This window comes from Hoplias malabaricus, chromosome 13, assembly GCF_029633855.1.
Source record: "Hoplias malabaricus isolate fHopMal1 chromosome 13, fHopMal1.hap1, whole genome shotgun sequence".
NCBI lineage: Eukaryota > Metazoa > Chordata > Actinopteri > Characiformes > Erythrinidae > Hoplias > Hoplias malabaricus.
The window spans coordinates 24,817,271-24,833,974 of NC_089812.1; the positions used below are offsets into that span (position 1 = coordinate 24,817,271).

Here is a 16,704-nt window from a genome sequence, read left to right on the forward strand (position 1 = left end):
TGAGTGTGTGTGTGTGTGTGTGTGTGTTTGTCTGACCTTTTGCTCTAAAGCTCAGCAGAAAGTCACTGCCACTAGAATTCTGGGTGATAGTGTGTGTACTTTCTGGGTCTGTCTCACACACACACACACACACATACACACACACACACACAAAACTCAAGTTACTCTCTTGATCTTTCAGACCACAGAGAAAGAAGATCTCTGAACCCAGACCTGATCTTATAGAGAGAACATCTGGAGCATGCTGGGAGAAATTCTGGGCTCCAAGTAGGTGGAACTACGAGGTCAATTTACGCTTCTGCATTGGTTCTAAACAGAGCACACCCCACAGCCTGGACAAGTGCCAAGAACATTGTGAGTGTTTATACTTGTGCACTGATGTTTGCATAACTCTGCAATTACACCACCACAGCACTAGAGCTGAATCACCTTGCAATCACCTGAATACCTTCCTCCACCCTATGTAGTACACAATATAGTAGTGCAGCAGTATTAGTCTTATCTCTTATCTCTGAAGTGCACTTTTTAGGCAGTAGGGCATTGTATGGGACAGAGCAGTGCCAGGAAAGAAACAAACGCAAAGCTGGCATTTTTTCGCTATGGACCAAGTACGGTGGGAATAAACTCAGTGTCAGATTCCTAAACTATTCCAACATCCTGACATAGCAGAGTACACAGTAGGGGGCACCGTTGTGCTTTTTAATACTGCCCCAAAAAATCCTGCTGTTAGCCCATGGAGGTAGATTAGGCGTGTCTAAAATGTTCCCCAAAGTAAGTTCAAATTCAGAGATTTGTCCTGTGTGGAAAACATGTCCACTCACGTCCAGAACTCTGAAGCTGCTACATAGAGGCCTTGTGGACATTCAACTGTCATTCAGCCTGAAGAAGCAGCCCATGAGCCTAAGGTCACTTTGCCCAATGTCAAATGTTTCCCAGAGAACCCTCAAACATTGGGCTATAGGGCAGTTTAATGGCAATCTCTGGACCAGTAGAACCCCTGTCCAGTTTGGGGTGAGCTGGAGTGATCTGTGTGATCCAGAATGTACTGTATCTAATCTTACCAGTGTTCTCATGACTGAATGCCATCAAATCCTGACTGCAATGTTCCAACATCTATTATAAGGCCTTCCCAGAAGAGCAAAGTGGTTATTGTTGTGAAGATGGACACACCAGAATAACCAGGTTTCCACTCTTGGCCAGAGAACAGGAATTTGAGTCCTAAACAGGAAGTCAGGCCCAATAAGTGTCTTGGTTACAAAAAGAGGCCTAGATATTGGAGTCTGCATGGAGAGGAGAAGCAGGTCAGTCCTGCAGGAACTGGACTGGGTTTTGTCTTTATTGTCAATAAAGTCTCTTAGGAATTGGACCTTCACACTAGTAATTGTGGCAAAATTGGAACGCATGTGTGTGTGTTTGTGTGTGTGTGTGTGCGTGTTATTTGAGAGCACAGTGGTAATTGAAAAGAAGTGCACTGTGGTGGGCGCGCTGCCTAATTGGGCAGATGGCTCACTGTGCCTCCTTCAGTGATGCATGTGGCCCTTAAGAGACACACACACATAAACACACACACATACACAGACACCCACACACACAGTATTAATGGTCCTCTTTTGTCCTCTTCACCTTGTTTTTTGATGCAGGGCTGATTCCACTTCAATCTCAGCTAAAATCTTTTTCTTTTTCATAACTTCAGCTATCCTCATGGTAACCAAACAGTCCTTACAGGACAATGTGTGTAAACGTCTGTCCACTTGCTGATAGTAGACGCCTGTCCTCATGTTGTAAGTAGACGTCTGCCCACTTACTGATAGTAGACGTCTACTCACTTCCTGATAGTAGACGTCTGCCCACTTACTGATAGTAGGCGTCTGTCCACATGCTGTAAGTAGACATCTGTCCATTTGCTAATAGTATACGTCTACCCACTTCCTGATAGTAGACGTCTGCCCACTTGGTGATAGTAGACGTCTGTCCACTTGCTGATAATAGACGTCTGTCGACTTGCTGATAGTAGATGTCTGTCCACTTGCTGATAGTAGATGTCTGTCCACTTGCTGATAGTAGACGTCCACTTGCTTATAGTAGACATCTGTCCACATGCTTATAGTAGACGTCTGTCCACTTGTTGATAGTAGACGTCTGTCCACATGCTGTAAATAGACATCTGTCCATTTGCTGATAGTAGATGTCTGTCCACTTGCTGATAATAGACGTCTGTCGACTTGCTGATAGTAGATGTCTGTCCACTTGCTGATAGTAGATGTCTGTCCACTTGCTGATAGTAGACGTCCACTTGCTTATAGTAGACATCTGTCCACATGCTTATAGTAGACGTCTGTCCACTTGTTGATAGTAGACGTCTGTCCACATGCTGTAAATAGACATCTGTCCATTTGTTGATAGTAGATGTCTGTTCACTTGCTGATAGTAGACGTCTGACCACATGCTGATAATAGACATCTGTCCACATGCTGATAGTAGACGTCTGTCCACATACTGATAGTAGACGTCTGCCCACTTACTGATAGTAGGCGTCTGTCCACATGCTGTAAGTAGACATCTGTCCATTTGCTAATAGTATACGTCTACCCACTTCCTGATAGTAGACGTCTGCCCACTTACTGATAGTAGGCGTCTGTCCACATGCTGTAAGTAGACATCTGTCCATTTGCTAATAGTATACGTCTACCCACTTCCTGATAGTAGACGTCTGTCCAATTACTGATAGTACACGTCTGTCCACATGCTGTAAGTAGACGTCTACCCGATTGCTGATAGTAGACGTCTATCCACTTGCTGATAGTAGACGTCTGTCCAATTACTGATAGTACACGTCTCTCCACATGCTGTAAGTAGACATCTGTCCACATGCTGAGAGTAGATATCTGTCCACTTACTAATAGTAGACGTCTGTCCTAATGCTGTAAGTAGACGCTTGTCCACTTGCTGATAGTAGACGTCTGTTCACTTGCTGATAGTAGACGTCTGTCCACTTGCTTTTAGTAGACGTCTGTCCACTTGCTTATAGTAGACGTCTGTCCACTTGCTTATAGTAGACGTCTGTCCACTTGCTTATAGTAGACGTCTGTCCACTTGGTGATAGTAGACGTCTGTCCACTTGCTTATAGTAGACGTCTGTCCACTTGGTGATAGTAGACGTCTGTCGACTTGCTGATAGTAGATGTCTGTCCACTTGCTGATAGTAGATGTCTGTCCACTTGCTGATAGGAGACGTCTGTCCACTTGCTTATAGTAGACGTCTGTCCACTTGGTGATAGTAGACGTCTGTCCACTTGCTGATAGTAGACATCTGTACACTTGCTGATAGTAGACGTCTGTCGACTTGCTGATAGTAGATGTCTGTCCACTTGCTGATAGTAGATGTCTGTCCACTTGCTGATAGTAGACGTCCACTTGCTTATAGTAGACATCTGTCCACATGCTTATAGTAGACGTCTGTCCACTTGTTGATAGTAGACGTCTGTCCACATGCTGTAAATAGACATCTGTCCATTTGTTGATGTCTGTTCACTTGCTGATAGTAGACGTCTGTCCACATGCTGATAATAGACGTCTGTCCACATGCTGATAGTAGACGTCTGTCCACATACTGATAGTAGACGTCTGTCCACGTGCTGATAGTAGACGCCTGTTCACGTGCTGATAGTAGACGTCTGTCCACTTGTTGATAGTAGATGTCTGTTCACTTGGTGATAGTAGACGCCTGTTCACTTGCTGATAGTAGACATTTTTCCACATGCTGATAGTAGATGTCTGTCCACTTGCTTATAGTAGACGTCTGTCTACTTGGTGAGAGTAGACACCTGTTCACTTGCTGATATTAGATGTCTGTCCACTTGTTGATAGTTGGCGTTTGTCCACATGCTGATAGTAGACGTCTGTCCACATGCTGATAGTAGACGTCTGTCCACATGCTGATAGTAGACGTCTGTTTACATGCTGATAGTAGACGTCTGTTCTCTTGCTGATAGTAGACGTCTGTCCACTTGGTGATAGTAGACGCCTGTTCACTTGCTAATAGTAGACGTCTGTCCACTTGTTGATAGTAGACGTCTGTCCACATGCTGATTGTAGATGTCTGTCCACATGCTGATAGTAAACGTCTGTCAACTTACTGATAGTAGACGTCTGTTCACTTGCTGATAGTAGATGTCTGTCCAGTTGCTGATAGTAGACGTCTATCCACTTGCTGATATTAGACATCTTGCTAATCATAGATGTCTGTCCACTTGCTGTAAGTAGATGTCTGTTCACTTGCTGTTAGTAGACGTCTGTTCACTTGCTGGTAGTAGATTTCTGACCACATGCTGTAAGTAGACATCTGTCCACTTGCTGATAGTATATGCCTGTCCACATGCTGTTAGTAGACATCTGCCCACTGGCTGTGAGTAGACATATGTCCACTTACTGATAGTAGACATCTTGCTGATAATAGATGTCTGTCCAGTTGCTGATAGTAGATGTCTATCTACTTGCTGATAGTAGACATCTTGCTAATCATAGACGTCTGTCCAGTTGCTGTAAGTAGATGTCTGTCCACTTGCTGTTAGTAGACGACTGTTCACTTGCTGATAGTAGACGTCTGTCCATTTGGTGTAATGAAAGTTGCTGTACTTGACATCGCTGAGGGACTGTCCACTTGGCCGTGGTAAAGGGCTTTTCTTTTGTTGTTAGTGCAAGTTTGTCTACTTGGTGGATGTCTGTCCTCTTGACATCAGTGCAAGTCTACCCACATAATGATACTAAAAGTCTTTCCTGTTTTCCCTTCCCTGCTTCCTTCTTTACCATATTGTACTCCTTTGCATTGCCTTGTCCTGTTTCCCCTCCTCATCCTCCACTCACCTACCCTAGTCTTAGCTGCCAGCTCCACTAGCCTTATCCCCATCCTCCTTTACTACAACGGCCTCTCTTCTTCATACTATTCCTCCAGGTACTTCTTCCTCCTCTCTCTTGTCTTCTTCCACATCTCTATTTCTCTTTCTCGGTGCTGTTTAGTTCACAGTTTGGAAGAGACAGCGTGTTCTAATTAAACCTTCCTGAGAGCGTGGTTGTGTTAAACAGTAGTGTGTATTTGTACATGTCTTTCCCCCTTGCAGTGTGAGTGATTATATGTGTGTGTATTCCATGCTCTGGTAAACATGGACGACATCTAGAATTACTAGCATTTGTCTTATGGAGTCACACCACCACATCTGTGGGGTTGTTGGGCTGGGGGAGATGAAATTGGTCATGTATAAGCGTTCTTTCCTGGTTGATGCTGTTTTGGAAAATGTTGATAAAATGACAATTGGAGCAACGCCACACTTTCTTTGGGTGTTTGAAATATGCATGTGGGAGTGAGGCACCAGTGTCTGGTGGGGGACGGGGGCAGCGACAGTGATGCATATGTGGAGGAGGGACTGTCAAATTAGCTTTATGCTAAAGATATGCGTATGCTGCAGAGCACGGCAAGCCTAGGAAGGTCTCTCTGAAAAAGTCTGGTTTGGCGTAAAGGCTGAATTATACTTCTATGTTGACTTGACACAGAGCCTATGCCATAGCAAGCTCGTGAGCGTTTCTACTTCTGCATTGGTGTCTGTGTCACTCTGCAATTACATCGCCACACCACTAGGGCTGAATCTCAAACATCTTCCTCTACACTATGTAGTTCACAATGTAGTGGTGTAGCAGAATTACTTTTAGAAATTTCTAAAGTGCACTATTTAGGGAGTAGGTCATCGTTTGGGACAAAGCATAGTTTACATGAGGTGCCAGGAAAGAAACAAATACAAAGCTGGTACTTTTTCCTGTGTGGTCTTGCTTTTCTTTAAGTTCTTTTTTTCCCTGAGTACTTTCCTTTGTTCAAACATTTGTATTCATCCCTGTTGTCCACACCATGTTTGAGGAAATTGCAGTCTCTGTAGTGTGGAGGAGAGGAGTTCATATATCTGTGCGTCTTTGTCAGTTTAACTACAGACCAATCACAGTCATTGCCGTCAACTTCAATGCGATGTGTAGTTACATTTCTTGAGATGTGTGCTTAAGCTACGCCATAGCCTACGTCATAGGTTTTGTGTCAATGTGTTGTTTACAGTGTAGCTTGGATGCAGAAGTATAAATCAGGCTTAAGTGTCACTTAATTTTCCTCCTCACCCAGTGCTAGGAACAAAGAGCACCAAATATCACAGGACCCCAACTTCAGTTACAGATAGCAGGGTGAAAGCTGCTGGCAGGGCTCACCAAGCTAGTTTCAGCTAGAGCCATAAGACTATGTAAGTAAGCAATCATCATGCACTTTGGTACTATTAGCTCTGCCTCAGTGAGTTTTAGACTTGTTTCCACCCACATTTAACCCAATATTTAAGTTAATGCAATGCAGTCCTGCCAAATGCCTTCTATTGGTATAGAGTTGTGTTCTTACATGAACGATGAATAAAATCCTACAAACAGAAGAACACAGGAACACCCCACAAAGACAGATATATGTGTGTATGAGAGTGTTTTCCAGTTGTAAAGGAACTGAATGCTTCTAGCGTTGAAAAGAATGGTATTGTGAGCAGATTTCAGAGTTTAGAACTGTGGGCTGCAGTGCTTGTGTGACTGACCATGCCTACACTCCACGCACAAATCTATGAATAATATCACAGCTTAACAGCATGAGGCTTAATGTGTGCTGACAGTGTTGCATGTGTCCCCACGTTGTTTACATGTGTGTGTGTGTGTGTGTTGGTGTGTGTAAACTATGGCACTGTGCCTCTGTTCTCTATTTGTCCTCTGTATTCAAAACGCATTATTCATCCGAATGCATGCAGCACGCCTCCTGAGATTTGTACAGTAAGGACATGCACATACGTCCATGCATGGGCTTGGGGCTGGATCCTGTGACACTAGGACAGTGTGTATCAGTAATGTACATCTTTATAGCTATTAGCAGCTGGACAATATCCAGATGTCTTCAGTTTGGTCCAGGTTTATGCAAGTATGTTTTAGCTGACAAAACAGAATTAGACTATTAATGTTCTCCTCCAAGAGTGTTAAGATAAAAAAGAGTTTGAGTTAAAAAAGAAGTGGTGTACAGCTTCATGTCTCTCAAAGGAAGCATTGGTTACCCTTCACCCGTGAGGTGTGCAGGTCTAGTCTTACAATAGCAACTTTGTTATTAGCATTAGCATTAGCAGCTGCTGATATTGTAATGATCTGCCACACTGTAATGTATTGTTCATAAGGACCACAGTGGAATAAAATGCCAGGTTATAGTTACTGAGGGGAAATCTCCACTGGCTGTTAATATGTACCCCAGAGGGTGCCCAAGAGCAATGCATCTCATGAAAGCTAAGCTGCAGCCTTGTTTCTCATGAGGAACCCAAGTGGTTTTTACAAAGAACTTGAGGAATGGCCACACCAAGGCCAAGAGTTCCCTCAAAAGAAGTTCAAAAGCCCCCTGGAGTCTATTTGTGCAAGAGCCTGTTTGAGGTAAATGTTGAATGCCATTTGTGCAATGCTAATTACTGGTTAGCTTCTATTACTGGAGCTACATTAACTTCAGAGCTCCAGGGCAAAACCTCAGATACACTCCATGTCTTGACGGATGGACTACTCCTGAGATAAGTGTGTAAATCAGATTCCATTGTACTCTCTTCATTCTGTAGACCATGTGCAATCAATTTAAGCAAGACCATGCCCTACTGATTCTCACTGCCAACTTTCTGAAGCCTAGCGGAAGGCCATCCAATCTATAGGCAGCAGCGGGGGTCATTAAGTAGGACTTCCATATGTTTCTGATATGCAGGAGGCATGTAGAATGCATGAGGGAAACGGTGGCGCTGGACGAGTAGATCCAAGGAGCTAAGTGCCAAGTGAAGGGAATCCTACTGGCATTGACTGAAGATTGCAGAGCAGACTCAGAGAGAGAGAGAGAGAGAGAGAGAGAGAGAGAGAGAGAGAGAGAGAGAGAGAGTGGATAATCCAGTGTTGGTCAAAAGTTTGGGCACAATACAATTTTACTTGTACACTATTGTTTTTAAACAACAGTCTTTAACAGTCTTTAAACCCAGTCTTTATTCTGGGTAAGCTGAATTTGTTACAGAAAATGAATGAATTCTGTTCATAAAAATAGTACATAGGTTTCTATTTAAGGAAAACAATTCACAAATATAAATATGTTTGACATTATTAGTGACAGGGCTGCCTTGGGAATAATGGCACACAATTTATCTCCTTGTTTTGGTGTCAGTGCTCCTCATCATTTAAAACTATCAGATGTTTTATTACTTTGAGCCAAAGAGTTTCAAGCTGTGCTTTTGACTGTGGAATGTCTATCAGAATCTGTTAGTATTGGCGTAAAACCTGCTCTTAAATCAAAAGCTTATGCTTACTTTTAATTAACGATATTTTAATATGAACATTAAATTGAATTAACATTCATTTAAGATTCAGTTTAAACTTGGCATGTATGAGAATATGTTTGAGCTGGTGGGTGTTCATGTGAGTGAGCATGTGTGAGTTAGTGTGTAGTTATGTGTGTATGTGAGTGAATGAGTGAATGAGTGAATGAGTGAAAAAGACTGTGTTTGTACACAGTTTCTGCCAGACACTAATAAACTCACTGAGGGATAGAGAAAGCTATTGCAGTGTGTGTTCCTAACTTATTTAAGACGGAACTATCCTATTACATTCCAGCTGAATACATCCATAAATCCTTGAAAATTATACTGACCTCTAGTGGCCTGGATGTGTCTGAGGCTACCCCCATGTGCGCTGACCACTCTACAGAGCATAAATGCGCACATTTGGTGACTACATAGCAGTTACATTCTTCATCTGATGTGAAGAGGTGAAAATGATGAATAATCACATTTATGAATATTGCTTGCTGCTTTCTGGGGGGATACAATTGACTGACTGCACCTTTAAAGCACTTCTGGGTAAACTCTGATTGTGTGGAAGCGGCTTCTGGATCTCTGCAAGTCTCTGGAGGCTGTTTAGAGCGAGGGCAGCCCCAGGGCCCTGTGTTTAGAGGAAACACCCAGGGGACCCTCACTTATGAAAGGTTAGAAAAACACAGAGGAGCATAAAAAACTCAGGGAAACTCCTGCTGTTGAGGTTTCCACTGTGTGTGTGTGTGTGTTTTTTTTTTTCCTGGTTTTTCTTTACTGTTGTTTCCAGGGTCTTCCCCAGAGAGGCACTCTGTTTGTAGTGTTTAGATCTAAGCGAAGTAGTGTGTGTTTGTGTTGGTTTGGTTAAAAATGACCCAACCATGAGGTAAAATCACAGAAAACAAAGCACCTTTGGGGGAAGGAAAGTATAATTATATCAATCTGTCAGGTTAGGGTCAGTGTATTTACAGATTGGTCATAGCAGCAAAATTAACTCTTTACTTTTACCCTCAGAGAGAGAGAGAGAGAGAGAGAGAGAGAGAGAGAGAGAGAGAGAGATAAAGAGAGGAAAAAAGTAGAGTAGAAAGAATGAGAGTAAAGGAAGAACGGTGGAAAATAAAAGAGGAGGAGATAGAAAAGAGAGTGACAGTAAAGGAAATGAGGAGGAAGGAAAAGGAAGAACAGATGGCGGAAAGAAAGAAAGAGCCAGAAAAAATGAGAGCGAGAGAGAGAAAGAGAGAGAGAGAGAGATGGGAAGAGAGAGAAGTTATGGCTGCAGATGTTTTTGTTTTCTTTTGTGAGTCAGGGATACAGCCAAGGTGACAGATAGGAGACAAAAATAGAGGTGTGTGTGTGTGTGTGTGTGTGTGTGTGTGAGAGAGAGAGAGAGAGAGAGAGAGAGAGAGAGAGAGAGAGAGAGAGAGAGAGAGAGAGAGAGAGAGAGAGAGAGAGAGAGAGAGAGAGAGAGAGAGAAAGAGAGAGAGTCAGAGAGTCATCAGCACAGACTCTGACTGTCCTGGACATTTGTTTCTTCTCCTGTAAAATGCAACAGCTCTAACAGATAAAAGATTCATGCCAAACAGCTCCAGCACTCTCTGCACAACTCTATTCACAAGCTGCGCTAGGGACTTTTATTCTGTATTAACCCTTCAGCTTTTACAACTGTTGCTGTGGGATTTGAGTAGATGACCCAATTACATTCATCTCCATAGAACCCCACAGATCCCCAACACATGAGGATGACAAAACCAAGCCGGCTTTTACGGCTAAGTAAATGTTTGGGTAGAAGTGAGGTTTAGACTTAAGCTTAGGTTTAGGGTTAGGGTTAGGGTTACTGACGGAACTGATATCCACCTGAATTTCTCTTCTGTCCGTATGCTTTTGGTATTGTTTTTGTTCTTGCCCTGCCCCTGCGTTATGGTCAGCTGCCATAGTTACCAATTTTTCCCTGATGTTCTTTTGTCCCTCCCTGTATTTTTAAGCTGTGCTCCATTTACGTCAAAGCTGGGAATGATGAAGGTTGGAGCTGGAACATTCAGAAAACCCTGTCCCCCAGGTCTTCACTGTTAGCTTGTTCCTGTTAGCATTGTTAGCAATGCCAGTTGATAAAGAGTACTCTAAGTGATATTTTACACATTCAAATATAGTGGAAACATACAGCAGGTGGAGAGTACTGTGTGTACAACAGATTTATAGAGATATGTATATATATATATATATATATATATATATATATATATATATATATGTATATATATATATATATATATATATATAATCTGAAGCATTAATAAACTGTATAAAACTACTGCTTTACACAGTGCTGATGTGTGGGAAGCCATCTTGGATTCTGAACTCAGGGTTGGTGAGGCTCTTTCTGAGTTGGAAATCTGATTTGAGGGGGTGTTGGAACTCTGAAAATTCAGACATCCCAATTGAAATGGAACACAGCATTATGCCTCTTGTGCTTGGCCTTGCATTGTGTGCTCCTGTTGGTCTTCTACTTTTGTGGTCACTGTTCATTTATTATTTTTATTTTTTGAATTGCCTGTTTTTTTTTTTTCAACATGGACTTTTTTAACAAAACAATCTGCTCTTGCATCCTGCCTCCTTCTTCCCTGATTCTGTACAATACCATGCTGTAATTAAGGCAACAGTACTCTATTGTAATGTACACAGTGATTGCAGCAGTGATTTACAGTGTGGGATGAGAAAGCAAAAGGCCATTGACTTCAGGGGTCTCATTTATTATTTAAATTTGTTTTAACATTTCCAAAAGATAAATAAGGACTGACAAACAGAAGAATAAGTTTTTATTAGAATTTACAGCTTCACTGTTTCTTTGTTCTGAACTCCTCTCTGTGTGGCTGCCCTCTTCCTATCAGCTGTGTTCTTATTGGCTTTTTCAGAGCCTCTGTTATTGGCTGAAGTGTTCATAGTCAGTTTTTGTTTACAGAAACAATAAAATAATGTGGCTGAGGTAAATTACTGTACATGCGTCTTTTTGTGTTTGTGTGTGGACACACACAAACACACACACACACACCATTTGAAGAGATAAACGTCATTGGTCTGAGTGCTGTCACCCTGTCATATCACATTAAGGTCAGTTCTTCACATGGTTGCAGTTGTTAGTGAGGGCCTGGCCGTAGGTGACCAGTGAATGGAGGTCACTGGAAAAAAGCTGAACTCTGAGCATCTGTCTCCTTCTGCTCCTTCTCGTTCTCTCCAGCATGTTTTTTTATTCCCTCTTTCGCTCAGGTATTCCCCCCAAATGCCTTGTTTTTACTCTGCTGCTCAGCATAAGTTTCAGCCTGTTCTTCGATTGTCAGGATCCCCACCGAACCATCACAGGGCAAGAATCGGTTAGATTGTGGTGTGCTGCGCCAGTACACACTATCACCACATCAGTGTCACTGCAGCGTTGAGAATAATCCACCACCCAGATCACACCTGCTCTGTGGGGGTCCTGACTCTTGAAGAACAACATGTAAGGGGACTAAAAGTATGCAGAGCAATGGGTTTTCTACACCTGTGTGGTCAGTTAAACTGATTAAATGGGCACTGAATTTACAAACAAGGAGATGGCTTTAAAGTTATGTCTTGCTGGTGTGTGAAAAGTTTGCTTATTCCATGACATATGCTTAACATTAGCATGCAGTTAAGCTCCTTAATATTAAAATATATGGTCAATTGCAATTGTTGTAGACTTATTCACACTCTCTCCTGATTGGCTGCACACAATGCTGCTTGTGCATTAATTTGCATATATTTAATTTTAATTGTTTTTTCCAGTTTTTTTAAGTATGGAACTGGTCATATTTTAGTAATGGCCATTTTGTGGTGTAGACTTTAGGACCTTTTGGTTCCCATCGTAACTGTAAAGAGATCTAAGTCCACAGTAGCGTTTACATTTTAGTCCATAGTCCTAAACCTCAACCTTAGTCTACTTCTCTACACTGAACAGCTTCCCATGTTCAAAAACCTGTGAAATGTTATTTACCAGTTGCTAGCCTCGCTAACTTATTATAAGCACAGCACATTTACATGTGACTCATTTAGTATTGTTAGCTCACTAACTGTAACATTAGCTTTCTAACTTTAATCTGTTTTAGGTGTCCCCTTCAGTGTCGTGGCTGTAACCTCTAGTCTACTTTCTTTGTTTATCTTAGTGTAATCTCTGAAATTGTGTTTGCCCTTTCCACAACAGGCATCAAATATTAGCTTGGTTTACTATGGAATGCTAACAGCTAATCCCAATACTCTCCTACTCTCCAGAACTTATAAGGTTAAGTACATAACTGGTTAAACGCAAATAGAAAAGAGCTAACAATAAACATTGGCATGTGTTTACATGTTAATACATGCCCTCCAATCAAGTCCTCCGAGCTAATCAAGCTTGTGAGTAGGAGAGTAACTAAAATAATCTAAAATTAGCTAAATGCTAAAAGCTCCTATTTTTTTTTTAATCAGCCTTTCTGTGACTACAAATATGTTTCTGGAACCTTATGCTTTTAACAGAAAACATGTTTAAAGGTCCTTTACAGACTTTCTTAAAAGCTAGCGGTCAGAAGGGGGTACGCTGGGTCAGTGCTGATTGAAATGTGCCGGAGAAAGAGCAGGAGAAGTAGGACCTTATTCGTTCGGTGTTTACCGAAACTGTATTTTTGAAACTCACCAAGTTCCATGTGCTAGAGTGAAGGAAAGAACACAACACACAGTGAAAGAAGGCCAAGAGGAACTCCGTGACCATGTGGTTCTTTAGTTATTCAGGAACGGGAAATGGAGAACAGAACGATAAGGGTGGCACAATAAAGTTTTCATGGGCACAAGCAATTTTTCCATCATCTGAAATATGATTTCAACTAGAGCTAAACTCAATCTGGAGCGATCCCTCAGTCAATAAAGCAAGCCTTTCAAAAAATATTGTTTTATATATAGATATTTATATAGGGATCCATGAGGGATAGACATGTTGGAACATTCTTGTTTTTCAGGGATAGATACTGGTGAAGGCAAAGTGAGAGATGCAAAGGAGAAGCACGAGGAACGTTGACAAAACTGGAGGAGAGGGTCTCAGTCAATCGAAGGTCCCTCCTGAGGTCTCGGATCCAGAAAGTAAAAAGCTGTGTTCTATGTTTTTCTTATTTTACGATAAGAGACACAACAGTTTTGGCTTTCCCTCTTTTCTTTGTGTGTTCAGCTAGGTGATCGATTGACTGGGAAAAAAGAGAAAGAAACACCACTCTCCGTCCAGTGAGAGCTCCACTGTCCAGCTGTGGAAACTGTGCGTGGTTTGGAGCAAATAATGGCTGAAGCGACGGAGAGATCCTGTGAAAAATAATGCGCTTGGATGGTAAAGGGTCCTTCATTCGGTCTCTTTTATTCTTGCCTTACTCTCTCTCATTCCTTCCCTTTCTCTCTCTCCCTCTCTCTATCTCACTCTCTCTCTCTCTCTCTCTCTATCTATCTTTCTCTCAGCAGTTCAGTCAGCATAGAGGATGAAGCCAGAGAAAGTGCTGTATTTGTTGTTGTTGCCACCGTGGGCCTTGCCTCCGTCCAGTTTGATGTAGACCTCGTCCCCGGCGTCCAGGTGGAGAATCACACTGTTGGAGGCGTAGTCGTAGTTCTGATCAGCGTCCTGGGCTATAGCACTCGCTTTCACCTGAGAGAGAGAGAGAGAGAGAGAGAGAGAGAGAGAGAGAGAGAGAGAGAGAGAGAGAGAGAGAGAGAAAGAGAGAGAGAGAGAGAGAGAGAGAGAGAGAGAGAGGGACACATCTACTGTGAACAAATATTTAGCCATAAAAAAAAGCACTACAATTCCAAAACCTCCACAGAGCATTGACAATGGCATAGTGTTGATGTGATAGTGTGAGCTGTGCAGGTACATGTTTTAAACCCCTGTGTGTCACAGCTGTCCAAATGTCCAACCGACAGCGCCCTGTGTCACTGATGAAGGACTAGAGAACGACCAGCACACACTGTGCAGCGACAGATGAGCTACTGTCTCTGACTTTACATCTACAAGGTGGACCAGTGAATCCACATTGTCTCACAGTGTGGACAATGAGTGGGGAAGAACTCCAGTATCACCTGCTGTGTCTGATCCACCCGTACCTGCGCAACACACACTAACACACCACCACCACAATGTCGGTGTCACTGCAGCGATGAGAGTGATCCAACACCCAAAGTATACCGGCTCTGTGATGTGTTTAACATCCTTCTAGTTATAGAGCATCCTATTTGATTTGTTTAGTGTTTTAGTTATAGTAGAACACCTGCGTCCACCATGAGTGCATTTTAAAGTGAATATACATGAGGGGTGTCAAGGTGGGTGTGTAGTGACAGTGTTGTAATTGTTATAAAACCTCATTAGGAAGGAAAAAGTGTTCCACTCCACTCAGAGCTTTTCAATTCACAAAGGATTGCCTTGATCTCCAGAGACGCAACAGTGTGAAACCAGGAATCCAAGAGTGCAAACACACACACGCACACGACTGAGATGGAAGACAACAATCAGAGTTAAGCAGAGCAGGAAGAGGAGCGGAGGATTTAAGCATGATCAGATTGAATAAGCCTGGATTTGTTTGAGCATTAGATCTGGGCGTGGGGAAATTGCGCAGGATTTCTCTAATCTGTTTGGCGAATGAGACTCTGAGCTGGAGAGGCCATGAATATGTACAGGTACCAACCCGCAGCATCTTATCCGATTCGCAGGTGAAATCTAATTCCAAATCGGAATCTAATGCACTTCAGAGTGAGCCTGACACCTGCTCGGTGACAGCTGGCCTTGAGCACGGAGCCTGGGTTTTAGACGGGCCACGTTTGGTTAATATTCTCATTTTCAGAGGGAAGTTTGGACGACTTTGGATAAGTGGGTGATGTGTGCCTGTCTTTGTGTGTGTGTGTGTGTGTGTGTGTGTGGTGGTCGGTTGGTGGGGGGGCATCTTTCTGACCTCTGTTATCTGTCTAATTAAAAGCTGTGTCTGAAAAGTTCTCTTAGACTCCAGGGTGAGCTGTGTAGGCCGGGGTGTGAAGTCAGTGCTGTGTGTGTGTGTGTGTGTGTGTGTGTGTCTGTGAAAGAAAGAGTAGGTTCATATATTTTAAGTACAAAAAAAAAAAGGTCTTGGCTTTGTCAGAACGCCAAAGAAAAGCCTTCAAACTGAAGCTGCGTTTTGGCATATTATTCAACCCTAAGAAAAACAGCATTTAATTTCGAGGACTGAGCTTAAAGTTGATTAAATTCACAGCCAATGCAGCCGTTAAACACAAGATATTCATTTTTCAAGCCTAGTTTAGTTTAGTGAAACAGAGGTGTCAAAAACAGGAAAGCCCAAAATACATCCCCTTGTCATTGAAAGGTCCGGAGAAGCTTTGGTGCTTCATATCGATGTCCTTGTTTACATGTGGTTTTAATAATGTGATTGTGTTGTACAGAAAATATGGAGGGCAGGACTAATTAATGCAGAAATGAAAAAAGAAGCACAATGTTTTGTTCATGATATAACACCAGCATCAGTGTTTTTCTTGTTCATTTTGTTTAAAAATAAATAGTAGATGATCTACCAACAAAGAACAAAGAAGATCCATATTTTGTTGCTTTTAAGAATTACAATTATTTATTTACTCAATGTAGCTGGTTCGAGTAAAGCCTGTGAAGCTTAATATGGCTGTGTGCAGCCAAATGGAGTTTATAAACACATTAATGCCTCAAAAATGTCTCCCCACAACTTCCCTTTACAATATTTCAGGCAAATACACACACTCACGTGAAATAAGACAAAGTCAACATTCCTCCTCTCTCTGTGAGATATAATAACTGTGTTAATGTGGCCGAGTTTCTTGTGAACAACGGAGAAATGTAACTAACACAGAGCCAAACACAGCCCCAGAAACACACACAAATGAAGCTTGTTCCTGTTATCGTTCCTATTATTTATTTATATGAAACTTTGTAAATGACCCTATCCAGCTCCACTGGGTGATAACACTGTGTTTGAGGCTCTGAGGTCTTTCTTGAGTTACTGAACCTCAACACGCCCACGGACAAAGCCACGGATTATGTCGGTGGAAACGCGCCGAACGGTTCCAAATTTAGTTTACAAACTGGAAACCTCACTTCTGTTTCCTCGTTGGTGTAAATGCACTATGCAAAATATGGCTGAACAAAGAATATACAGTGTAGTAGCGCCACCTTGTGAAATATAGCTGAACTAGCAACAGACAATGTAGTAGCGCCACCTTGTGAAATATGGCTGAATTAACAACAGACCATGTAGTAGCGCCACATTGTGAAATATGGCTGAACTAACAACAGTGTATTAGC

At 42.3% G+C, this 16,704-nt stretch overlaps 1 protein-coding gene across 1 annotated transcript in view; it reads right to left on the reverse strand.

The window, feature by feature from the left end:
- Positions 1 to 11,115: 11,115 nt before the first annotated feature.
- c1ql1l2 (complement component 1, q subcomponent-like 1-like 2) overlaps positions 11,116 to 16,704 on the reverse strand; it is a 38,248-nt gene continuing 32,659 nt past the window's right edge. The window contains exon 2 of the mRNA XM_066641725.1: positions 11,116 to 14,040. Within this exon, the coding sequence (XP_066497822.1) occupies positions 13,861 to 14,040 (180 nt within the window). The 3' untranslated portion in view covers positions 11,116 to 13,860. The remainder of the gene's footprint in view (positions 14,041 to 16,704) is intronic.